General features: G+C 42.6%; 1 protein-coding gene across 1 annotated transcript in view; it reads right to left on the bottom strand.

The window, feature by feature from the left end:
- Nucleotides 1-26784, bottom strand: part of CACHD1 (cache domain containing 1) — a 113292-nt gene that overhangs the window by 53747 nt on the left and 32761 nt on the right. Inside the window, exons 2-3 of the mRNA XM_027792679.2 lie at nt 20985-21047; nt 6548-6696 (exon numbers count right to left, since the gene is read on the bottom strand). Of these exons, the coding sequence (XP_027648480.2) occupies nt 6548-6696; nt 20985-21047 (212 nt within the window). The remainder of the gene's footprint in view (nt 1-6547; nt 6697-20984; nt 21048-26784) is intronic.

Raw genomic sequence — 26784 nt, 5'->3', positions numbered from 1 at the left:
TCTTCTGGTGAGGCACAGAAGTAGTTCCAATTATTTCAACTGCTGCTTGAAGAAGTCCAAGTATACTTGCTCTCAGATGTAAAGAAAGTGTATTATTGGAAGGAGGGCTGCAACCCAGTAACACAACTTATTTCAGAAACCGCTTTTTCACGAGGAACTCGGCCACATTTAAGAAGTCCAAGAGAGCGATTTCCAATTTACCTGCTACAGTTTATGGACAAAACAAGACCACGCCAAAACTAGCACTATGCACGCTCCCCTACATTTTCTATAAACCCACATGCATCACTGTAGACTGACACTCTGTACGAATGGCAAATACATCTTAAAGTTCATTTGGTGTGGCCCACCCGCTTCTCCTTTGGAAGTGCAGCTCTTCAGGTATTGCGGCAACTTGAAGGACCTGAATGGGATTCCTGTTATCTCCCACTTAACTGCTCCAGAGGGGAAAGATAAACACAGAAAAAGCTGCGATAAAATTGAACTGCATTAGCAAATATTTAACCATCTGTTCAAAAGAGAGAAAAACAGACCACTTCTGAAGGTGGTATCACAGTCAGGGAGTAAATGATTTTCAAAAATAGGTTTGTAAAGTCACTTATTCAAACAGCTCCATTAATGTTTGTAACCAACGCTGCCAAGTAGTATGTTTTACCAACAAAGATTTCTTCATTCCATCTCCTTTTACAAATGCAGATAAACGCATTCCCTAAGCTTTTATCAGGACAGTTAAATAAAGAACAAAAATAGATTTCCGGCTGCCTTGAAACATATGTATTAGCAGCAGACGCAAGAGCATTAATGAATGGCAATGCGCCTTTAAACATGTTTTTTGGAGACTCATGACAATCTTCCATAAAAACCAGCAGTGAAATTCATTTCTGTCCTCCAGGGTCGGAGCAAAGAGAAAGGGGGATGTTCCCACCAGCACATGTATGTGTTCATGTCCCATCTGCAGGTGCAGCGTTATCGGGGGCCACGATCAGCCGTGCAGAAGCAAGGCACCATGCGGGGCAGCTTCCCGGAGCTGCGACTCTGCCCTTCTCTCTCCGCTCAGGTCCCAGTCACACGCAACTCAAGGAGACTGTCTCCTACCATCTCTCACAGACACCCGAGGACAGGAAATGCTGTAGCACATCAAAGCATGATGGGTCTTAAAACCGAGCAGGAGAGGAGAAGCGCTGACACTGGGTTAAGGAAGATTTTTTTTGTCTCCCTTTAAAAGCGTCGTCTGTTTTTTTGTTGGAAAAACTGCACAGGTAGCTGCATGCTTCCTCACAAATGTGTGTGAATAAGAAACTACAGCTTCTTGGGTTTGTCAATTATTGGTGGGTTTTTTTGGAAGGTAATCTTACTGCAGATATGCAGGACTTTGCTATGTCAAGAAAACCATTGGAGTGTACTCTATGGCACCAAATTGGTAAAGTACACACTTGCAACTGCATCTTCACGTGTACATAAATGTGCGAATATAACTTTAACTTACGTGGCAAAACTGGAACTATATAAAGCTACTTCTGAAAGTCTCCTACAAGAGCCAGCTAGCATCAATCACAGCTTCTCCTGAAAAAGGCATTTTGTATACCAGCTAAAAGATGAATACTCAAACATTACACACATTATCAGACTTACTCTTCCTTTTTGTGCGGCAAGAATTTGATTTTCTTTCATCTGCAAATATTCAGTATAAAACACCTATTTGATCTACATGTTGCCATCCAGTCCAACACCATCTTTATGAAGAAAGCTATTTCAGTTGTCATTCACGAGTCAGCCCACACAGACCTGCAAAGTTACAACCCCCCACAAAGCTGTTTGCCAAAACTCATTTCTTAAGACCCTAGTTAAGAGACACATACCCCATAAGTTCCCCATAAGCGCAGGGAAGTGCAGGTGCTCAGTACTTCTGATAGATAAACACTGTTCATTCCTCCCCCTGCCCTCCTGCTGACACTCTGCTATACTTCCATCTGCACCCCACACACATCAGGCCACTTCAGTTCCAGGATTTCCTAAAGACCTACCGAGGGCTTTCTTGGGAACAAAGCATCTCAGAGTGACAAACAGGAGACACCATCTTGTACACACACCATCTTGTACACAAAGGTATTTATCCTCTTAGAAAGCAAGATAATTTAATTAAAACATTGTCTTGTAAATAACCACCCAATGCAATCACGATAGGGAATGTCTGGCAACAGCAAGAGATCGAGATGAGATCTCGATCTCGTTTCTCATGGCTTCTTCAGCAGCCTTTCTTAGTAAGGAAACACAAAGCCTTGTTTCTCCAGCAGGGATTTCTTCAGTGATTAGATGTGTGTCACTCGACATCCACTTTCCTTATCTCCCTTCAGTTTTGCTAAGAGCCCAGAGCACTTTATCCATATTAACTCTGTCTGCTTGGAGCAATGCCTCTTCTCAACTGCTACACGATTCCTGGACGCAGCACACAGCCCCAGGAAACAGAGCAAGTCTCCAAGCTCTGACCCCACGGACACAAATACCACCTGGATGGTAGGGCAGATGCCTGATCTTCGTAAGGTCCGCTTCTGAGCTCATCTGACAGGTATGCTCACCGGCTGCTCTTCTCAACTGTTGTCTCTCCCTTCATTGCCATCATGGTTTTTCGATTCCCAAACCTTGATTAAGTAGAACTGAAAATGCAAACAGCTGTATCTGAAGGAATGAACAGCAGCAACTAAAGAAAAACACACAGCCCCCTGCTCCGTTGTTCCACTTTCGCAGTCCACCTCTATTTAGCAGTACTTGCACAGATACTTCAGCATATGATTCATTTCCATTTACATGAGCACATATTTAAACTCTTCAGTAAACCAGATGAGCATAAGCATATGATTAAATGTTGGTTGAATTAAGCCTATGTATGGAAAAGTCAGCTGCCAAAACCGCTCAACAGCCACTAACTGCACTGCCTCATCAAGTCAGTTTTGCATATTCTAATTTACTTATTTTCACCACTTTCCCTATGCAGGTAGTTCACTTGCATAAACCTGCCTTGATGGAGAGAACAAATACGTGATTGCTCTTACTTACACTAGTTAGTCCGGTATATGTTGGGTACAATATTGCAACCAAAAGCACAGTTAGCCTCTTAATTTTAATTCAGAACTAGTCACTATGGACTGGAATCACAGTTGCGTGGAAACGTATTCATCTGGGCTCTTCACCATGTAATGGCAATAAAATAAATATTGCTTTTCCTGTCATATCTCACTACTCAACTAAATAGGCAATTTAAGTGCCAGATTCATTTTACATTCCAGTTCATACTTTGTTAATCCTATTTTATGTCATTTATTTATAGTCACCAGGTGTGGTATTCTCACAGTTCATCTCAAGCAACATTGCAAATTGTTTTCGAAGCCAGTGGTCAGATTTTCAAGATAAATACAAGCAAACACAAGGCTACACATGGGTAATTTTGTTAATGGTAGCAACAAATATACACTAAAGAGATGAAGACAGTAAAAAAAAATTCAAAAAAAATCCTCTCTCTACACCTAAGTTCAGCATTTCCTTCCCAAGTAATTTTTCCAAAACCAATCCAAACTGGCTGCATTCCCACCACAATGTCAATAAGCTAGAGAGCAACATAAAGGGCTGATGGAGGAAACACCTGATAGCCTGAAGTGCTCTCAGATCTTCAAATGTCACTGTGCATTTAAAGGCTGAACATCATGTGATAAACAGCCTTAAATATTGTGGGACAAGCTTTCAAATCTACTTTAAAAATACAACCTGAAAATAATGTGCTTCTAACACTGTTCTTGCACCAAATGTTTATCCAAGTAAAAGGCCACATGATGAAACACCTCCCCACACCAAGAAAAAGAACACACAGAGTTAAGCAGTTACAACGCAAGTATTTCACAACCCTCCTGAAAGAAAAAAACATAGCCCTAAGGACATTTTCAAAGTACAATCCAAAGCCAAGTACCTCCTGAAAACAGCAAATAGCAACCGTCTTTTTCAATGTGACCTCTTCTACAGCAGCAGCTAATAAATGTTATAATTATTGTTGCTCTAACACCAGCACTCTTCTGCCCAACACCAACACGCATCATTTAAATGTCAAGGATAAGCTGTTACCAGCAATAGCACATCTAACTTAACTACTCACAAGTGCAGGCCTCCTCATAGCTGGAGCAAGGAAGTCCAAAAATTAAAGCTAGAAGAGTTGAAGTAAATCAGCAGCCTTTATCTGTGATTTACAGAAACGGAGATATTTTTAAAACAACACAGATAAAAGTAATTCCTAAATCCACATTCAAACACCCATACCTTTGTTACAGTTCTCCAAAATCTGACTGTTAAGGTAGGTATCTTAACTTCTAGTATCTTCTGTCAAAAATTACAGTTTTTTATCTCTTTGGACAAAAGGGAAAAAAAAAGAAAAAGAAAAACCTATTGGTGATTTCGGATACACCTGCCTGCATAGACACTGGCGTGCTGGCCCTTTCCCTTCTTTTAACCAGCCACCTCATGCCCACGTGAACCGTTTTACCTTCCCCTTTAGCAGGCTTGTGTCAAATATAAGACCTAATAACACCACCTTGGATATCAACATGTTAAGAGCAGCAGCAGCAGGAGAGGCAGAAGGGGGAGAAACGACAACTGAAATGATGGCAGAAGCATTTAGACAAGCAGGCAACTAATAAAGCATGGTGCTAACAACTTAGAAGTTAAGTTTCAGAAACATGTTTTTACATTCTTTCTTTTTATGACTTGCAGACAATTCCCCAAACACAGCAGTGGGTCTATTCCCGATGGTCTGGTAAGTCATCGTTCTCAACCACATACTCGACCAGGTCTTGCCAAAGTGCTGTCTGGAAGATCCTGCAGGCTGATGGACTGGTCTGGTAATCACTAAAGGTGACTTAACTTTATCAATCCAAATAATTAGATAATGATCATATTGCACAGCCCAAAGGAGGAGCTCTGCAAATAGATTCACCTCTCTGCTTTGCCAGCTGTGACCTCCAGTTCATTTTTCAAACCACTTACTGTGAAAGACCCCTTACGCAAGTCCACCACGGGTAAAGAAATTTCCGAAGGATTTGCAAGCTACTGATTTTGGTGGACAAAGTGAAAGGAAATTCATTAAAGTTTCCAGACTAAGAGCAGACATTGCTTTTTATTTTTTAATGAAAAATTATGCAATACCAACCAGAGGGTGATATGCTCATTCCTCCTGTTCACCTCTTGGTTGGAAGGTGTTACTGCTGGCTGGCAGTTCCTGCATCCAGAGATCAGAGGGCAGGAAAGTTTTCATCCTCAGCTGATTCTTGACCTTTCTTACTGATGCTGCCAGCAACCTGGCCATTCAGCACCAGATGTGCCAGGATTTTATGTAGGCATCTTATCCAGCAGAACTGCACTGAGACCACCAAATCTACACACATCCCAACAGCAAGGTACCCATTTCTCTGGAGTCACCCGAGGCTTAACCCTATCGAGATTTCTTAGTTTTGTGCCAATCAAAACAAACACAAAACAAGCAGGTGGCCTTTCTGTCTGGACACAGATCCATACCACATATTTGAATACAGTGAATATTTTAAATCCTTATATAAACAAAGGCTCATGCCATACTTCAGAAAAGATGAAAGCATCCTGTCATTAAGAACTGTCTTATAGAAAGTGCTTTTAATATTTATTACCCAAATTACATTCCTCTCTAAAATATTTCTAAATCAGACTAAGATATAAACAACGAAAATATACTCTGTAATCAAGATTTACATAAATTGAAAGTTACTCTCATTCTTTCCTAGCACATGTTGAAGTAAATGTTTCAAAAGTTGAGCATTTAAAAATTTATTACACTTTTATTGGAAAAATAAGACCTTCTATCAAAATCTCCTACAATTAGGAAACCCAAAGATGTTTCTGCAAACACGCAGCATAATAAAACAGGATTAAAAAAAACCAACTGCCTGGATTTAGATTATCCAGAATTCCTGTATTTAAAATGTTCATTTGAAAATAATAAATTCAGTTTCCAAGCAGTGTTCTCAATTTCGATAAACCTCTGTGTATCAAGCAGCAGCACATCAACTTGATTAAACTGTAATGCAATATTTTTAGCATGTGATGTGCTGACCAACTTGTGATTTTCGTTACTGCACTTAAAAGGGGAAAAAGAAGTCTCATGACCAGCTCTTCAGAAGAGTTACTCAGGGTAAGCAGTATCTCAATGCAAAAACAGTAATCCTGGATATAAACAAGACTCATTTTGTATAGAAGACTATTCCATGCAATTAAGGGATGAACAAACTTTTTTCCTTTTTGTTACATTTTACAATCCATCACAGCTGAGTCCCACTTCTTGTTTAGTGCTCCTCATTAAACATGTACATAGTAGGAATGTAAAAGAATAGGAGGACAGTGTTAGGAGCATCTCTGGAGTACCATCTTCCCCCTTTTTCTGAGTTATCAGGAAAATACAGGCTATTTTGCAAAGAAATAATCTTTTTCCCTCACATATTAAATGGAAGCATAAGTAAATTCAGAATTTAATACTTACTCCATCATAGATGGTGGAATAGTACAGCAGTCTTGGATGGCAGTCAAGGGCGACGTGAGATGAGCAGTATACGATGCTTCCACTACTTGCTTGTTACGATTCACAACATCCAAGTAACGGTTAAATTTCTCACGAATTTTTTTTGCCAACTAAAAAAGAACAAGATAAAATTAAGCCAGTTACTCTGTATGACCCCATTCCTTACTAACCAACCGAAATGGAAAGTAAAACCTGTGTATGTTAAAGATAATAGTTGCCTGCTTTGCTCACTGTACTTCTATCTTGGTGGCTTAAGCACTGTGAAGTCAAGTTACTAATAACATTGGCCACAGAAAGCAGTCTATACAAAAAGATATATTTACCATCTAGCGATGCGTACTTTAACATAAGAGTTTTGCATGTATGAAAAGTAAAAATCCATTATATCAAACTTGCCTTTCATTAAGAACTGACACCTGGATGTGATGCTACCTACGCTATGCCTTACTAAAGTTCTCCAACACGATGCTCTTGCAAGGCCTGACAAGAACATAGAATCATTGAATCATTCAGGTCGGAAAAGACCTTTAAAATCATTAAGTCCAACTGTTAACCCACCACTGTCAAGTCCATCACTAACTCATGTCCCTAAGTACCACATCTACATGGTTTTGAAACACCTCCAGGGATGGCGATTCCACCAACACCATGGAGATTAAAATAAACAGGCCACAAGACAATTCAAAAAAGCTCATTCAAAAATGGACACTTAAGGAAAGCCCAAATAATACTATTACAGCAGACCTCACCTACAGAGGAATCTCCTGCTGCTTCAGGAGCAAACAGTCAACAGTCCATCTACCAGTGCACTGTATCTGTTTAAGGGAACAAGCTCAGGATCCTGGCAACCTCAAATACCACCATGAATACTCCTCTGCTCATCAACAGCCTCCCCAGTCAGATCTGTGCAGAAATACTGCACAACTCCTTTCATATAGTTCTCCTCACTGCAATTTGGGCAAAATAAGCCATCCCAGCTTTTGCTTTTTTTGTATCCCCGGCTGCTTTCCTCGGGGGCACGACAGGCTCTTAGCTGAGCATCTTCCGAGTGATTTTCTTCATCAATTTAGCAGCTCACTGTGGCTAGTCATAAGCTGCAATACTTTTGACTAAAAACTTCAACAAAAGGAAGTCTGTAACTGATATAATCTTGTATCAGAAAGAACACCATAATCCTAGAATGGGTTGGGTTGGCAGGGACCATTTACAGACCACCCAGTCGCACCCCCCCACCACAGGCAGGGACCCCTCCCCCCAGCCCAGGCTGCTCCCAGCCCCGTCCAGCCTGGCCTTGAGCCCTGCCAGGGATGGGGCACCCACAGCTGCTCCGGGCAGCCTGGGCCAGCGCCTCGCCGCCCTCACAGTAAAGAATTTCTTCCTAATACCTGCCCTACATCGAGACTCAGCCGGAAGCCATTCCCCCTTGCCCTATCGTGACATGCCCATGTGAAAAGCCCCTCCCCAGCTTTCTCGTCAGCCCGTTAGGTGCTGGCGGGTGCTCTAAGGTCTCCCGGAGCCTTCTCTTCCCCAGGCTGAACAGCCCCAGCTCTCAGCCTGCCTGCACAGCAGAGGGGCCCCAGCCCCCTGGTCATCTTCGTGGCCTCCTCTGGACTCGCTCCAGCAGGTCCGTGTCCTTCTTATGTTGGGGGCCCCAGGGCTGGATGCAGTGCTGCAGGGGGGTCTCACCAGAGCAGGGTAGTATATAATGACAACCGTCTCACATGGGTGAAATTCTTCCACAAGCCTTTTGTTGTCAGAGGTGCCCCTGACGAAGGCAGCCACTTATAAATCAGGACAAGGTTTAGAGGTTACACTATTACTTGTAAGAGCAGATGATCGTATTTCTCCTTTCTGAAAGGGAAAACAGACTGCCATCCCTCCCAAGCAATTCTCAGGCCCTTAAAAAAAAATCTGAGTGCCAAAGTTTAGAAAGAGAAAGTTGGGTACTTCAGCCTTTCTCCTTAAAATGTTGCTTTAAAAAAAAAATTTAACAAATTAACAAATTTTTGCAAACAAATACTTCTGAGCTGTGCTCTGGGTTTGCTGGTGTGTAATTTGCATGCCTGGTTGTGCCCATACCTTTTGAAGGCAGAGCCCCGTGCTCTCTCCGTGCCAGGCAGATTCAAAGCAGTGTGGAGGCGCGCAGTGTTAAGGAGGGTAGAGCCTGCTGGGACACATCACAGGCCTATTGAAGCTCCTGTGCTGTCAGATAAGAGCTCACTTGTGTCTAGTTCATTAAGCACTTCAAGACAATCCTAACTAATGACTTTGCAAGAGAAAATTGGAAGGGAAAAATTTGTGGCTGTTACTTGAGCAAACCTGACAGTAAATAATTACTAGGAAGCATCAGGTTTTACAAGAAGCATTTACTGAGACTTTTGCTCCCAGTCTTTCACTCAAAGTGAGAAATTAATGAAATGGATCAGGCATGTTCAAAATTTTCTCTTGGTACATTTGGTAACCTTTCCACACCAAGATATCTATTACACTTAACCATCTGCCAGATGCTTCCTAAATGAAAGTGAATAATCTCTAAGCAACATACTGCAGTGCTGAATACTCAGAAATACTGACTTTTGCATTTCTGCAAACTTTCTTCAGAGCTGAAGTTAGCTCATTAATTCCTAACATTCATCTCTCCTGCTCCCTGCTCCACGTGGATGATTTAATGGTGCTTCTACATCTGTGTGCTGAGAAACGCCGTCAGTTGTTCCAGATCCCCTGGACTGACAAATGTCTTTCCTAACTGTTATTAAAAGGACATGTCATCATGATTTACTTCGTTATGCGAATAACGAGGCCCACGCTGATAACAGCATTGCCTTTGCCTCCATTGTTCCCAGCAAATGCTACAGCTCAACAACAGGTCTCCTAGGAGCACAGGTTTTAATAGGACCTTGCTCAAATGACTTGCAGAATTATACCTAATTAGTTTTGTAGAATGATTTATTGCCAAGGCACCAGAGGACTACTAATGGTCTCCTCCGTGTTAGGCATCCAAAACTAGTAAATTACTCCCAGTTGTTAGATCCCAGTAAGCTGCTTAGTAGTTCCTTTTCTATTTTCCAGTAAACTTTCTTTTTGTCCAACTGTGCTCCTCAAATCTGTCCTTGAGAAGTCTATTCTTCTGGAGAACCTCAAACACACATAAGCAAAATTTCCTAAATCAAAACATTTCAGTTTCATAGTTACAAAATCCCTCTCTCGGTTTGGGCAAATGAAATACCTGTGCTTAAGCATTATATAAACCAGACATTTGAAAGCACTATGTAAATCAGATACTTGAATCTATATACTTCTTTCTTGGTCTCCCCACCTGAAATCATAAAAAGGGGAGACAGCTTAAGTCTGCTGAAAAAAGGACCATACGACCATTATTAGCAGTGACAAAACTAACACAGAGCATCACAGCGAAAGGACTCCCATTTGGAATCACTGCTTTTCTCTGATAAATGAATGCTGTACAAAAAGAGGTTTCAGTGTTGATGAGTTTTAACCTTCCAGGTTGAACGATAAAAACACCCTACAGCCTTTGAATTTTACCCTGCTGTGTGGAGTCTGAAGATCTGACAAATCTGGTTTTCAGAAGAGCCTGTACCTCAGACGCTGACAAAAAGCAAAGGCTTAGTACCTAACCTGCATCTCCCATCGAAAAACCTCTGAACGGCTCAAAATCATTACGTTACTTTTATTAAATGGGATCCAGCACTTCAGTCAGGGCAGAGTCATGCCCATGTGCATGTCAGCAACAAGGGAGCTGAAGCCTCCAGAGCTACGGAGACATCTATTCCCTGCCCACGGACATAAGCATGGTTGGAAGAACCGAGTTTATCTCATCCAAAGAACCCTAAAAATACTGCCCTCTGACAGCAAGAGAATACTCCCAACAATCAAAACCACTTTAAAGACGGCTAACTCAAAAAAGTCATCGATGGTAAGATGATCCAAAGTGATTTTCCTTTGAAAATTGATTACAATGAAGAAACCATGTTAAGAATGTAAGGGCAACACACCAATCAGCTGAAAAATTACTAAAAACAAATGGTTCTAATTCATCAAATCAAGAAGTATAATCCAGATGAAACCCAACAAAACTAACTCAATTTTTCTGCCATAGCTGGGCTTCACTGGAGCACAAAAATCCACAACAGTGAACAAGCATTCCAGCTCTCAGCGATTAAAACAACAGCAAAAAATAATACATACTTCCTAGCTCCTCATCTCTGCCTTGCGTGCCCAGGCATGCATGCACACTCACATCATTAGCTCAGAAACATTATTCAGTTTGCAAAGTGATGCGCTCAGTTGCTAGCGCCTGTCACAATAAAAGCTGCAGGCTTAAATCAGCTTCTCATTTTTTCTAATAAAAAAAACCCTAAAATCTTTAACCAAATGATCACTTTTTTTTCCAACATGTACCCTGCTTTTTTTAACCTGCCCAGAGCTGACTGGCCATGGCGTACTGGTGGGTACACAACCGGTTACAAAGCCTCAAAGGTACAGAAAGAAAGAGGTAACAAATAATGAAAGGACAGAGCACTGAACTATGAAACCATCCTAACATAATTGTTTAAAGCATTTTTAAGGCAAAATGGAAAACTGTGTCCCAAATCAGGCAGATAAAAGTGGCAGGTAGCTGACAGCCCACGCTCAGGTATACCCCTGGGTAGGTACCAAATGTGACAGACATTTCCTGCTCCCACAGAAGTGCTCAAATTCACCCATTTTAATGGAGACTAAAATAAATCTGGATACCTCGAGACTGACATAAAATGCTATTATCCTCGGGTCAATTCTCAAAGCACTCGTCATTGCAAAAACAAAGGGGGTGGAAAAAAAGTCTTGCTTGGCATTCCTCTCGCCTTTTTTCAGATTTCTGTATTTTCTCTTTAATTTTAAGGAACTGAATAATAAAAAATGAGTGCTCGCTCCAAACAATGGAGCCATTAGCTCTAATTTTTTTTTTTTTTTGGCAGCTGGCACGAGGCCAAAGCATTTCAGTTTGCAGACAGGTTGGATGGTAACACCTGTTTCTATTAATGCAGCACCCACGGGTAATGCACTTCAATTGTCACCATCTCCACTGACAACCTTTCATCACAACATCAGTGAGTTTCTCTAATTTTCCCAGAGATATTTTCCTCATTTGCATAGTTCCCTTGAGCTTTTTTTTTTTAAAAAAAAAAAAAAAAAAAAAGCTTCATTCCCCTAAAAGCTCCACAGCTCTGAAGTCTTCTCTTTTCAAGGAGCACTGAGGGAAAGCAGAGCTCCAAGGTTAGGTTTTATTTCTGGCTGTATCTTGAAAGCCAAGATATTTTTAATTTTTCAAGACTATATAAAATATGTATCAATGAGGTCAACAGGCACGGATGCCACAATGGACTCACAGCCGGGGTTCAACACTGCCAGGCTCCTCGAAAAGTATTGTTTACACATTGAAGAGTTTAGTTAGCACTTTCATTTTTCAATCCCCTCCATGAACCAGAAGAACTTGGAACAAAAGTACGTCTCTCCAACACGTACCAGGCACTCCTCTTGCTGTATCACAACTTAACACTACTGTGCATCCACAGATTCCCATTCCAGAAAATTTTTAACATTTATTCCTAACCTGCTTGGCTTTTGAAGAAACCACTCCTTCTGTCCAAACCCAGGAGAGCACAGCAGTCAGCGGGGACGTGGCTTGAGAAAGGAGCTTAGAATCCCCACCAGCACCTTCCCACACCTCTGTTTTTACAGATTCAAACCATTCCTACTTCTCTGAATGACACTGAAAATATACTCTTGGTCATTCAATCAGGATGCAGGAAGCTAGCTACTTTCCAACAGGCATTTCTTCAGAGACCAGCACTCACTCGACACTTTCCACCAGCCAGTACTTTTGGCAAGGCTTCCCAAGACCTACTCCAAGGAAGATGTCAAACATGGCGCACAAGAAAATCTAGAGAAATGGCCATAATTCCTGAAAGTCATTCTGGAAATACGTTAAACACAGAATGCATCACCTTTTATCATGAGGCTCACAATTAATTGACATAAAATTCAGCGCTGTGCAAGCATATCACTTTTCCTAGCCAGGGAGATGTCACGCTTAACAGCAAAATCTAGATTTTTCAGCATGCTAATCTATTTCCCCTCAAAAGGGTTCAACAGCTCTTTGCCCAGTCCAAAAATCAAACAAACAACCCAACCAAAAGCACAGCAAGCCAACATGCCAGCTAGGTCTTAGCACCCTGCACCTCTCTGGCCAAGAGGAGAGTGCTTATGGCAAGCACGGAGCTTTCCCTTACCACTTCTACAAAACCTGAGTGGGCAGAGCAGCACCCAGGGCAGACCCTCAAGACCCTGTTTCTACTAAGAACACTGCTGAGGAGAACAGCATTTGGTTTCTCCGAGGCTGCCATGCTGTTTTTGCAGGAGTCTGGCGCTGGATCGGTGTGACTGTCAAAGCTGTCAGCTGTGGGCAGCGAGCACTGATGTGTGACACGGCGAGGCAGCGGGACAGCAGCCAAAAGCATCCTTCCTCCTGCCACGGAGGAGAATAGTGAGGGCAACGCTTTCTTCTAGCCTGGTGACAGAGGGAGCAAATGCATTTATCTGTCTGGCAGGTACCAGTGCTCCAAAGCCAGACAGGCTTTTGATGGCCTGTGTCCCTCACCAGCACAACTGTTTCTGCAGCAAGCCTATCCTTCCAGGCTGAGGCACAGCTTAGTTTCAGAAAGACATCACATCTTGGTAAAAAAATAAGTAAAAGAAATCAGGTGATGAGGAGTCCTTTCATTAGCGTGACTGCAAAGCAGCTCCTTAAACTCACATATTAATTATTTTTATAACAAGACATTACCTGAAAGAACAGAGGATATCTTGTGCATAGCTGGTGTCTGATGTGACGCTGGCCTTGGCAAGAAATGTGTTGAGAACAGAACACAACAGACAGCTGTGTCCTGTCCCACAGCTTATTAAAAACCCCACAATATATAGAATACAAATCAACTGCCAAAGAGAAACAAGGAAAAACAAGGAATGGCTATGGCTCTGAATGTAATCCCATCACCTGGCAACTGGTAACAGAGGAAGTAAAAATCAAAAACCCAACCAAGAGAGGTCTGGCTCTGCAGCAGGCTTAGAAAAAGTGGTACATTATCTAACGAGTTCCAGGTGGGCTGCATGGAAGTCCTCCACAAACCCAGAAGATGACAGCAGCCCAACAGCATAAGGACCCAGTGAAAGAAACCCATAGAAATAATACAACCCGGGATTTTTATTCGTCTTAGTCTACTGCTCTCCTTGGGCCACAAGGTCAGTTTGCAAAACAGCTATTTGATCTTTAAAGAGAGCTCTCCCAAATGCAGTGAGTGCCTGTGTCCGATTCAGTTTAGTGGGCACAACTTCTATCCTTTCCCATATTTTCAGAAGCAAAGCAGATGTTGGCTATAAACGCTGCTTCCATAATAGTCATCAGGGAAGAACCCTTCACAAGCAAATGAACACGTGCCCTTCACTCATATGCTGCTATATAGTTAAAAGTATCTCAAAAAATGCGTGCCCTGCCAGGGTGAAAAATCCTCAGCAGCTGTATCCCACTTGTGCAAAATTTCTTCTTATTTTAATTCCAATTATTAACAAACACTTCACTGAACTTGCCCAAGTATAACAGTAAAATCAATGTATGAAATAATTTTTGTCCATCAGGAGTCTAAGAGCAATGCAAAGCAAAACTGTGAACAGTGGATCCTTCAGTTTGTAGTCAGACATGGAAAATAAAACAATCCCCAAATTCAAATATAAAGTTCTCTAGCAGATTGACAACAAGTATGTCTAGGTATTCTTTCTACAAAAATAATACTGGAAGTTCCACTTCAGATTAGCTAACAAATAATTTGATTTTTTTTTTTAACCATTTCATAGAATCATTTAGGTTGGAAAAGGCCCTTAAAGATCATAGAGTCTTAGCTTTTATAACTCTGAAATATAAGCATTTCTGAAGTTACAATATATTGTATTGCAAGAAGAATGCTTTGAATTACTCCAGAAGACATTTTGTGGCAGACAGAATATATTCAAACCCAAATCATTAAAGCAACTTTCAGGAATTTTATAAATATATATATATATTTTATTTCTCAAAAAAATACTTTCAGTAACCTGGTTCTATTAGAAACAAAATCGCATACCTGCCAAAAAACAGCATTTTGCCTCACAATTCTGTTCCTGAACGTCTCAACAAACTCCCTTCTATTTCTTAGCAGCTCCTACAAGATTTATAAAAAATGGATTCTCTAGGTTATTCTTGCTGGTTTTATGGATGATGATTATGCTCTGAATGAGCTAGAAGGAAAAGGAATGACAGTCTTCTTGCTCTAAACACAGGAGTTACACAGAGAGAAGGATACACTGAACAAGGAAAAATCTGACGACAAAAGGCATTATCTCCCTGCTTGTGCATTCACTTCTTCTAAATTAAAATCCTCCCTTGGTCTCTGTCCTTCCCAGCCTTCAAACAGGAGTGAATATTCCCAGGAATATTCCAGCAAGGTGATTTTCAGCTGACATATGCATATTTACAATTTACTATCTCAACTAATTTAATTATTTCCTTTGCTTCTGCTTCTTCCCCCAGGATGCAGGGGCAGCCAGAAATAGCAAAAATTATTATGAATTTCTACCTGCAGAGATGTCGCTGCTGCACTCCAACTTCTCTAGCAGAGTGTTCAATGCTTCAAGATTTTTCTGCATGAAACCGGTAAATATGCTCTTGCTCAAGACACTGTCACTGTCCTCCGTCCTCCTTGGAGCCCAGTTTATTACTCTCTGTATCGCAGAAACCAGCTGTCTGGCAGGGCGCTGAACACTTGCTGACTTCCTTAAAAATGGCTAATCTAGGTTTTCCCCTAATAAAACTAACTATCTTTCACTTCATTTATATCACTAGTTCACACCACTACATTTTCATATTGTATGCAAGTTCTCTGATACTGAAATAACTTACAGGAAAGGAATCAAAGTTATTTTTGGCAACCACCTTCCAATTTTTAATAACCTTTTCAGGGCCAACAATGTTTTATCTGTTACGTACAACAGTAATCCTGTTATTGTAGACCTTAAAAGTGTAATCCGTCCAACGTCAAAAGGTAAACCACTCCTTGTGTGGCATGAAGAAAGTCAAACGTATTAAATAGTCAGGCCTGAAGGCCAACAGCTGTAGTTTTTCACTTTCTCAACAAACTGAAAGTCATTATTTAAACAGTTTGGTATAAAAAACCCCACACCCACACCCCGCAACAATCCAGTGGTCTGCCAGAAAAAAATCCTAGCTGACATAAAACTGTAATTAATTGCCTTTGGGTATCAGTTGCTAAGAAAATGTTAATGAATGACAAAAACAGAAATGAGCGACAGGGGATTTAATTTGCTTATATTTGTTTGCATTTGCTCAAGACGATCCTGTTCAATGTACTACTCTTACTCATAAAACTCCGATTATACTGCTTGTGATTCATTAGGCCTAAAAGAACCCAGTTATTAATGAAACAGAAGTGCTCAATTATTCTTCTATCCACTTCATTGTTGAGCTTTTAACCACAGTAATTATGCTTCACTGGGGCCTCGTTTTTCTCCTCTGACAGCTCCAAATTCATCACACTACCTACAGTGTTTAGACAGTTATTTATATCTATTTAGGGTGAATATGTACATCTGCGGCTGGGAAACATGCAGCATCTTTTCCTAAGTGGAACATCGATAGTTGAGACTTCAAAGAAGTTTTAATCCAGTTTCTTGGTTTCCCCAAAACATTTTTGGCTTTCAAAAGCCATCTGATACGTATAATCTAGCCCACACGGCCCCTTTCGTGGTGTGCAGACCACCCAGAAATACTCAAGAAAAACATTACCCCAGTGTGACGTTAAAGCCAGAGAATCCTTCTTTTAAGATACTGGGACAGTTTCAGATTTTAAATTTTAAAGTAGGGCAATCCTTTCACAGTCACTTTGCACACAAGCACCCACATGCACGTGCTTACAGGGATGCCAAAGCCTCCCAAGGGTTGCCAGTGGCCTCCAGCAGCACACTGAGCACAGCACGCATCTCCTCTCCGCACCACTGAACCATCACTGTTGGTGCACGTCTGACCTCGGGCACCACAGAAACCAACTGCCTAGTGTCACCAGCTGCAGTGGTGATGCATCACCTTTGCAAGCAGCAAATTTCTTCTACAGGATCATATTTGAGCATCCAGTTATATGTTTTTTATTGACAATATTTCACCAATACGTCAACCAAAAAAGGTACGCCCAAATTAGTAACAGAACACACATCAGAATTGTATAAATTAGTAACAACGATACAAAATGAACTACTCAAATACACAGTCATACCCATCTGGAACTCCAAGGAAAAAAAGGTAGCACTTACACAAAGAGAACAGGATGTTGTTGTACTCTGTTCCATATAACCTCTTCTTAATTACGTGTTCTCCAATTTTTTTGTCAAAAGTTCGTCAAAAAAAAATCAAACTCAAAAGTTCGTCGAACTCAAAAGAGTTTGTCAAAAAAGAAAAATAAATTGGGGAGTTTCTTGAAAGAGAGATTTCAAAAATAAATGAAGGGTTCTACAACATTAACGGCACATCTGCTGCCTCCATGTCATGCCACTCATACACAGGTGACTGCTTCAAAAAATAAAAGAAGAAAAAAATGGGGGGAAAAAAATAAAGCAGAAGGCAACCAAATCCAGGGGACAATAAGGATAATTACTAAAGGTATGGAAAGTCTTCTGTGCAATTCACTTGAGAAGGGAAGTGGGAAAGGTGGCATAATGAAGAGGCAGTGGGATCAAAACCAGCAGAGGGAATGTCCTCCTGGCTTATTTACCCCTCATCATATTTTTTTACTCTTGTATTATGGGTGATGAGCTATCTCAACAGTTATGATAAAAAATCAGAAACATGTTTCTACAGCCAAACAGAGTCAGAAACATGTTTCTACAGCCAAACAGAGTATGCAGGACAAACTCCTGTAAAATAATCAAGCTTCAGGAAAAACCTGCATCAAACATCTTTTAAATAACCAGAACTAGGAAAAACCTCCTGTAAAGCATAACACCTCTTATTACATTTGAGACACTATTATCCGCAGGGTAATAGTGTAAAGTATTGTTAATACCAGAATTAAGGTAATTTACTAGGATTAATGCATTGCTCTGGCTTCCCCTGTTGTTTCCCACTACATCTGCACCTCACCAAACATCTAACAGACACAAGCAGTACCACAGATGAACTCTGTTTTTCCTAAACACAAACCTTCTCATTTTTATGGTAACATGTATAAGGGATTCACCCTAAAATTTGTATAATGTCAATCTGAGTCTCATTTAAATCCCAGATCATTAATTGCATGCTCTTGTATTTATTAATTTTTTCTGTAATGTTGTTGCGCACTTCAATTACATGCCAGTATGGGACAAGACACCAAAGGCTTCTTTTAGGTTTAACAGAAACCCAGCATCAGTGGAACTTTCCTGAATGATTCTGCTTTCTGCAAATTAATTTAGTTCCTACATTGACCAAAAGCCCATCGAAAGCTACCGTATTTCTTCTGAAATAGAAGAGGAGCTGAGCTATGCTCTCCAACTAAAACTCACCAAAAATTTAAATACAGTGTACAGGATGAGGAAAAGGCTTAACATCGCCTTTGCCTCAGCCTTTATCAGTAAGGCCAGTTGTTCTCCGGGTGCCCAGCCCCCTGAGCTGGAAGACAGGGACAAGGAGCAGAATGAAGCCCCCACAATCCAAGGGGAAATGGCCGGTGACCTGCCACACCACACAGACACACACCAGTCTCTGGGGCCAGACGGGATCCACCCCAGGGTGCTGAGGGAGCTGGCGGCAGCACTCACCGACCCAGCTTCCATCATTTATCAGCAGCCCCAGCTAACTGGGGAGGTCCCAGTTGACTGGAGGACAGCAAATATGATGCTCATCTACAGGAAGGGCTGGGAGGAGGATCCAGGGAGCTACAGGCCTGTCAGCCTGACCTCGGTGCCGGGAGGGTTATGGAGCAGATCATCCCGAGTGCCACCCCACGGCACGTACGGAACCACCAGGTGATCAGCCCAGCCAGCGTGGGGTTATGAAGGCAGGTCCTGCCTGACCAACCTGATCTCCTTCTGTGACAAGGTGACCTGCTCAGTGGATGAGGAGAGGCTGTGGATGGTGTCTGCCTGCACTTCAGTAAAGCCCGTGGCACCATTTCCCACCGCATTCTCCTGGAGGAACGGCCCGCTCATGGCTGGGCCGGGGGTGCTCTGCGCCGGGTAACAGCCTGGCTGGGAGGCCGAGCCCAGCCAGTGGCGGCGACTGGAGTGACCGGCCGCCAGCGGGACGTAGCAAGGGGTGTCCCCAGGGTGCGGGCGGGGGGCAGCCCTCTAACACCTTCACCCATGACCGGGGCGAGGGATCGAGCGCACCCTCAGCAGGTTTGCAGGCAGCCCCGAGCTGGGGGGTGCTGATCTGCCGGGGGGTCGGCCGGCTCTGCAGGGGGGTCTGGGCAGGCTGCGTCGAGGGGCCGAGGCCGATCGGACGAGGGTCCCCAGGGCTCAGTGCCGGCCCTGCCCGGGGGTCACACCAGCCCCTGGGGGCAGGGGGCTGGGAGCTGCCCGGCGGGGAAGGGCCGGGGGGGCTGGTCAGCGGCCGCTGAACATGAGCCGGCAGCGTGGCCGGGTGGCCAAGGAGGCCAGCGGCGTCCTGGCTGGTACCAGAAACAGTGTGGCCAGCAGGGCCGGGGCAGTGACGGCCCCCTGCGCTCGGCACTGGTGAGGCTGCACCCCGAACCCGGTGTGCAGGATCGGGCCCCTCGCGGCAAGGGGGACCTGGAGGGGCTGGAGCGTGTCCAGAGCCGGGCAGGGGGCTGGGGAAGGGGCTGGGGCTGTTCATCCCAGAGAAAGGGAGGCTCAGTGGGGACCTTCTCACTCTCCATGACCACCTGAATGAAAGAGGGGTGCAGTGGGGTGGGGTCAGTCTCTCCTCCCAGGTAACAAGCAACAGGATGAGAAGCAACGGCTTCAAGCTGCGCCAGGGGAGGTTTAAATTGGATATTGGGAAAAATGTCTTCACCAAAAGGGTTGTTAAGCCCTGGAACAGGTGGTGGAGTCCCCATCCCTGGAGGTATTTAAAGACCTGTAGATGTGGCACTTAGGGACATGGGCTAGTGGTGGGCTTGGCAGTGCTGGGCTAACGGTTGGACTCTGTGATCTTACAAGTCTTTTCTGATCTACATGACTCTATGATTCACAATCCCATTTGATCCAGCTTTGCTTTGACTTGGCGCAAAAAAGGAAGTCTGGGCATTTTACTATTTACAGTAAACACAACTTAAGTGTTAATTTCTTTGTATTACATGACCAGTTTTCATGCACACGGGCATGCAATGTACTGATACACTCTTGGAAAGCAGCAACTGCAGCTCACGCACAAATCAGGTTACCTGCAAGGCTGAAAAGCAATTCCCTTTTCCCCAGGGAGAGCCCTGCTTTGAGGCACTTCTGGTTTTACTGAACATTAAAACTGGTTTGATGAGGGTCTAGAAAGGTCAGGTTACTCGCTGAAGGTTGTGCAAGTGAGTCTATGTTCAAACTGGAAAGAAAAGCCAGATCTTTGTTCAGATGCCCCAGCGGCCCACACAGCACAGTGGCTGCATCTTCTACCAAAACTCATCACATTTAGCACGGAGGTGCAGTTGTGAGCACACAGAACTGGTACCTTAGTTTCTTAAAAAAGAAAACATGATCTATTTGATGTTTTAAAACTGATCCAAAATTAGTTTTTGAAATGCATGCATGCATTAAAATGCAAACAGTCCATGTATTGAGATATATCACCTCAATATTAAATTGAAGAATGAAATGTTCAAATGTGTTCCCGTAAGTAAAGCCCACTCAAAATTACAAAAAGCCCTCAACCACAACTGTTATGCATGAGGTTGTAGCTGTCCCATATTTACACAAAGCAATTGATACCATTTCCACATTCAGAAACAGTATTAGTGTTTTTGTTTTGAATTAAATCTATTTTAAAGGAGACACTTCGAACATGAAAACCAGTCAATTAATCAGATACTACATGGGGGCCCCAGCTCTGCCTCTGCTCTTTTGTTTCTAAGGGACAGACCCACACAAAGCAGATGGAAAAGCTTTTCATGGCAATGCAAAACTCTCCAATACATAATCAGCCCATATACCCCATCTCCATTTATATTCTATCCCATTTATTGTTATCTGATGGGCTGGATGCTAGGAAAGTAGCCACAAAAAATCCAAGACAGAACTGTAATTTTTAAGCTGACTCTGCCTTTGTAACGCTGCCAGTGGGCAGCGGAAAGTGGGAAGGGGCTTTTGGACTCACCTGTTGAACTTCACTTTCTCCATTCGATATCTTCTCCATGTACACGAAGGAGTTGAATATCCTCTGGGAAAAAAAAAGAAAAAAAAAAAGAAAAAAAAAGAAAAAAATCAGAAAGTATACATAAGAGACATTTTGTCATAAATGCCATGTTAAAGCAGCTCCAAAAGGCCATGGGTGAGGAAACTGGTGTCAGAAAAGGACCGTTTAACCCAGGGAGTCTCTAATGCCAGGCTTCCCCAAGGGGAATCAGGTTTCTGTATACCTGTTTGTGGGTCTGCATGAAGAGGCTGGTTTTGTTTCGGAAGGCAAAGACATGACAGGGTTTTTCCAAAACACCTGTTAATTTACCAAACTGACATAAAGATGCTATAAAAAAGTATTACACATTAGAAAGTGTACTGCTGTGCAAACTATGACTGATCTCTAGTGCTAAACATTTAACCCAATGTAAGTATTTTTAAAAGTACTTGTTTCCAACTAACACATGAGAGGCTGTGAACCAGATCTAGATGTATTTGGTATCTGGAAAAGAGAAAAATGAGACCTGCTTTTGAAAACCACCAAATCAAGCTCATTAATGGCAAAGAAAGGACATATCAAAAGATAGAAGTGAGGCCTGCGCTGTGCCCTCAGAAAGCTTCCGGCCTGTTCCCAGAGGGACACAAGTGCCTCCAAAGGCGACAGCCACGCTGCCATCCTTCTTTACTTACAGTGGTTATGTGGAGGAGAAAAACACTCAGCACCTTGTTAATACTCTGCTTCCAGACTGAAAAATAAGATTAGAAGGATTCCAGGTTACACTGATGACATTCCTGGAAAGTTTGTCTGATACACTTAAGTTTCTCTTTCGGGACTTCTCATTTCCAAGGGCAGCTGTCCCCTTAGGGACACTAAGACATCCCCACTGGAAAAGATACAAATGTCCCTAAAATATTCCTTTTCTATGTGTCTTAATGGGAATACACGGTGGCTGCATAACACAACGGAGGTTTCAGAGAACAGTATCATACAAAGCAGCAATAGTGTTGCTATTCATTATCAATAGACATAATGGTAATACATCGAGGTTATTTAGGTCATTATATATTAGAAAACAGAAAAAAGTGCCCATTACTTTAAGAAAGATCTTTAACTTTCTCTTGTCCTGCTCAGGTGCATGCCAATCCCTGCAAGCTTGGGGGTAACTAGAAGGCTGGGAGGGTTTGTAACAAAGTGGCCATTTAGCCACCACGTATCAAATACCCTGCACAAAAGCAAGTTATCCAATATAGAAGCTGAAATAATTTTCCAAGCAGATTCTTATCAAAATGCTTACACTTCCTCGAAAACATGGGTGTTTGCAACACACTGCACTTTTTACAAGAACACAGCCCAAACCCAAGACATGCTGCGATTGCCACCCACAGAAACAGCAGCACGGGGAGCCCATCTGAGTTGTACAAGAGCTGTGCCGGCTGCTCCATGGGAGCGGGTGGTCCAAGAGGGCACTTTAACATGGCACACAGTGCGACATTTATGGGAGCTTCTGTGCATCTTATAGGGAAGAGAGGGAACTGCTAGGAAATACATCTTATGACTTCAAATATACCAGAAATTGGTGACAGAAGCAGAAAGAACACAGAGGGTAAACTCCTTCCCGGACTGTGGAGGAGGCATTACAAAGTTAAAAAAAATTAAAAAATAAAAGTCAATGGGCTTTTTCTCTACCAGCCTCAAGGGGAGCTGGGATTTCACTGATGAAGTAGATTCCACATCTATCACCCTTAAGTCAAACACATGACAATACATGTGTAGGCACAGCTACATCTGGCAAAGGGCAGTGACTCATAAAGACCCTGTTCAGTCCCTCCCCTGATGTGATAGTTGTGAAATTACTACAACTCATGTTTACAGCAACACAATAAGCAAGAGCCAGCTCTCCAAATTATTGGCAATAACAACTGCAATTACTAAAGAAGTCCAAATTTCTTCCAAATCCAGTGTAATCGTTGGTCCACAGATCCAAGAGTTACCTTGGTTCAGGTTTAGCCGACTTCCTCCTAGTAAGACTGTATGCAGCCATAACTGGCAAAACCAGCCTGGAAAAACCTTTGGTGCGCTCTGCTCCACTTACAATCATCACTTTCCCTTATCCCTCTCCCTCAAGGACTTCAGGAATTTTAAAAATCTGAACTCTTAATTCTAAAGTACCATTTGGAAGGGCAGCAATAAATCTCCTTGGTTTACAAGTTTCAGAGAGCCAGGGGGGCAGGGGGGTGGGGGGAGGCATCTACTCTTAAAAGCCGCCCATACATTGAGACTTCCTCTTTTTCCAGACCTTTGTTTAAAGTTCTGCTTGGATACTTTAACTACAAACATGTTGGCCTTTTTTTTTTTTTCCTCCCCCTCATGAGATGAAAAGACAATTTTAACATCAGAAGAAAATACATTAAATCATGTCATTTTGATGCAAAATGTTTTAAATGAATTGAATTTTTCTCTCCACGCAGCATTTAGTCTTCAGACATCAAAAGGAGCAAGAAGGAAACAGACTGTCAGCTACCGAGAATGGAGCATTCTGTCCTTAACACAAAGCTGACCCCTTCCCTCCGCCCCTTTAACACGTAGCTGTGTTGACGAACTTTCAAAATAATGCCAGAGAACATTATACAGTGTTATATAAGAGTCACAGTGCCAGCAGTTTACTGGCCACTGGGCTAGGTTATTAACCTATTTTTGCTCAATTTATAATTCAACTGAGTTCTTTAAAATGTTACAGTATCTTCCACTTTTTTTTAATTAAAAGCCCTGTGCATGGCAGAGACAGGGTAGCAGGACCCTGTTAGTCAAACTGCCATCACAGACAATGAGCCTAAACCAACAGTAAAAACTAAACAAGGATAGAGAAACAACCCAGGAAAATGCGAGCCATCGCACGTCAAGCTCCCCGAGGCCACACATTAACTGCTCAGCCCCTGCCTGGGTACAGTCCCGTTACTCAGGATACCTGCTCCTCATTCAACAACTCCTATGCAGAATCACACCCAAAGCCAAAAACATCTTCCTGTTGTATTTAACCTAATTTCACTAACTTAAAAAGCGATCTAACTTTAAGTAGAAAAATACAGCTATGTGGCAACCTCCTAATGAAGTTAAGGGAACTTCAGAGACCCAAGAGTAAGTCAGCCCCACAAACTTACAAAAATAGTCTAAATATTTAAAAGAACTTCCCATCGTAGTTTACGCAGTGCATTAGCATCTGTACTTTATTTTTCCCACCCCTCATTGTTTAATTGAATCTGCTTAGCAGATGGCAGCAGGCTAAGTTCATTCCAACAGGAACAATTACACACATGTTTAATGAGATGCTCGCCCAGGATTATTTGCCGTAACCCATCACCACTTGCTCTCACAGCACATGAAGGCTGCAGCTGCTGTGCTGGTTCAGCATCCAGGCTTTCCTCTCACCCAAGCTGGTGCTCCAGCAGACACGGAGATATCTGCATCCCTGCCACCGTTCCCAGTGCCTCCTCATCACACACTGACTCAAGCCCTCAAACAGCATTTTATTTTATTTTTTCCATTTTCCTCCCTCTTTTTCCTATCATCAACTATTTTAAGATTATTATAATCATTATAAATATTCCGCTTCCTGCTGAACATTGGTCAACTATGTGGAAATGATTCATTTTCTCAGAATTGTCAAATTCCTTTAAACCAAACATCTTTAAAAGACAACAGCTTTGTTCTTGTGGCACATGGCAGAGAGCAAAACTTCATGCTCTGCACAACTTATCTTCAGCACTGAGCTGAGAACAGTTGCTTTGCAGTCGTGCTCCAGCCCCACACATGCTGCAACACACCTGTACACAGCGCACTTACGTACTCCAATGGCTTGGTTTCATCAAGCAGATTTCCACCAAGAATTTCACTTTTAAAAAAAATAAATTTGAAACAAAAGCAACTTTTGTTTTTCAATCCAAACTCTGAACTGAATTTCATGATTTGGTTTAGAAAACAGCATTTGGTGCTGCTGTGGCTTACCCAGCAGGGCAAGCAAACTTTGCTTCAGCTATATCCACCACAAAGCATCAGTTTTCAAACACAACATTGAGAAGTAAACAAAATGGAAAATTTCATCAAAACTTAGGAGTTTTGAAACATCTGTATTTTCCATGCTTTGTTCCAAAAGCAAGCTTCAGAAATGACATGAATTCCAGACTTAGCCGGGCCTAAACTAGAAAGTCAGTGAAAGTGTTATTTTCTGTTCAAATTACTCAAACGTTGGAGATGCTCAGAGAGAAGTAACGCTTGGCTGGCTGGCTGTGTCTCTCACCTGCTGCTTTATACTCACATTTAAACTCCGAGGGGCACGCAGGGGCTGAGCACAAAGCCCTGCGCCATCCCTGGGGCCCCTGCGCCTCCGGCAACACCTGAGCCCTGCAGCACGATGCTCGGCACATCACTGGTGCTCCTTCTTAATCCTCCCCTTCCCTTATCGAAGACGGCACTCGCATTTAGCTACGCAAACAGAAAATCACGGCATCTGCAGGGACCACCACAGGATTTCTGGTGATCTGTGACAGCTCCAAGATATGCAGGCTTCCAGAGAGCTGAGCAATGTGTCTCTGTGAGCTGCAGAGAATGCCCACAGCCTGGACAGAGTCCTGAGAAGGCTGGGGTTTGTTTTACAAACACACATTTTCAACACATTAGAGACACTTGCCTTCCCAAGCGCCTTCATTACCCGCCTGGGTCAAAGCACTTGCAAATTCCTAGAAAATATTCCTCTGTGGTATCTGGATATATCCTTTAATGACTTTAACTGCAGCCAAGTGCTTCACGGTGCCACCAGCCTGCCTCACTTACAGCTTTGAATAGCAGGACAAATATTTGATAAGTGAGATAAACTGGGAAGCGATGAGAGGATCCAAGGGCAGGGGTCCTTGGGGCTGGGATGGGGAAGATTTGGGCCACCACTGTCTAATGTTTCCCGCAGGTGGGGTCTGACAGTGATGAATGGGCACGGCACCCAAACCCGCATCTCCGGGTAGGATGGAGTCAGGTTTCCCACCAAGCCAGAGATAAGGGGTAGCTGGGGTTTAGCTTCATGGTGTGCCAAAACAAGGCTTAGGAGACTCTTATTTATAATCTGAAGCTGAAGGCAACTCAGTTTTAAATCTTGGAGATGACTCTAAATGAACCTTAGCATAGAAAGTAAATATTAACTGGCATTGTCCCCTCCATTCCTCAAGATTAAAATAAACTCAGCAGCAACGCAATGCAGTGAGAAAATAACTTCAAAAGCCCCCAGTTTGACTGTCAGCTCTGCATCAAAATAAACAAAAAAAGCCATCACCCCCAAATCTCCAAGGTCCCTGGCCAAATACAAGCACCAACTGCTCCACAAAGCAGTCAACCATTTGCACATCATGTTATTTGCCAGAGATATGAATTCATCTCCCTACTCCCAAAAATAACATTCTTAGAGACAAAGAGAATCAGGAAAAACAAATACAGGATTAGTAAAATATCCACTGAACTGTAAATACGTTGAAGCTGGTTTACCATCTATACCACAAGACATTTAAAACAAGCAAAAAAACCCCCACAACTTTCAGCAGATTTAGGACATAGACTGCTGTTACCTGTCATATTTGGGAAATGACAATGAAAAAAGCCAACAATATTTAAAAAGTATACAAAACAGCTGTAGCGAAATGCACGTGTGTCAAATATAGGCAGTATTAGCTCAGCAGGGCTGCAATACTTTTTAAACTTCAAGCAGCTACTAACCAGGGTCTGTTTCTTATTTGAAAGG

This window comes from Falco peregrinus, chromosome 10 (genome assembly GCF_023634155.1).
Source record: "Falco peregrinus isolate bFalPer1 chromosome 10, bFalPer1.pri, whole genome shotgun sequence".
Classification (NCBI taxonomy): Eukaryota; Metazoa; Chordata; class Aves; order Falconiformes; family Falconidae; genus Falco; species Falco peregrinus.
Note: the sequence above shows the minus strand (reverse complement) of the source record. Positions and strands in the feature narration are given on the sequence as shown.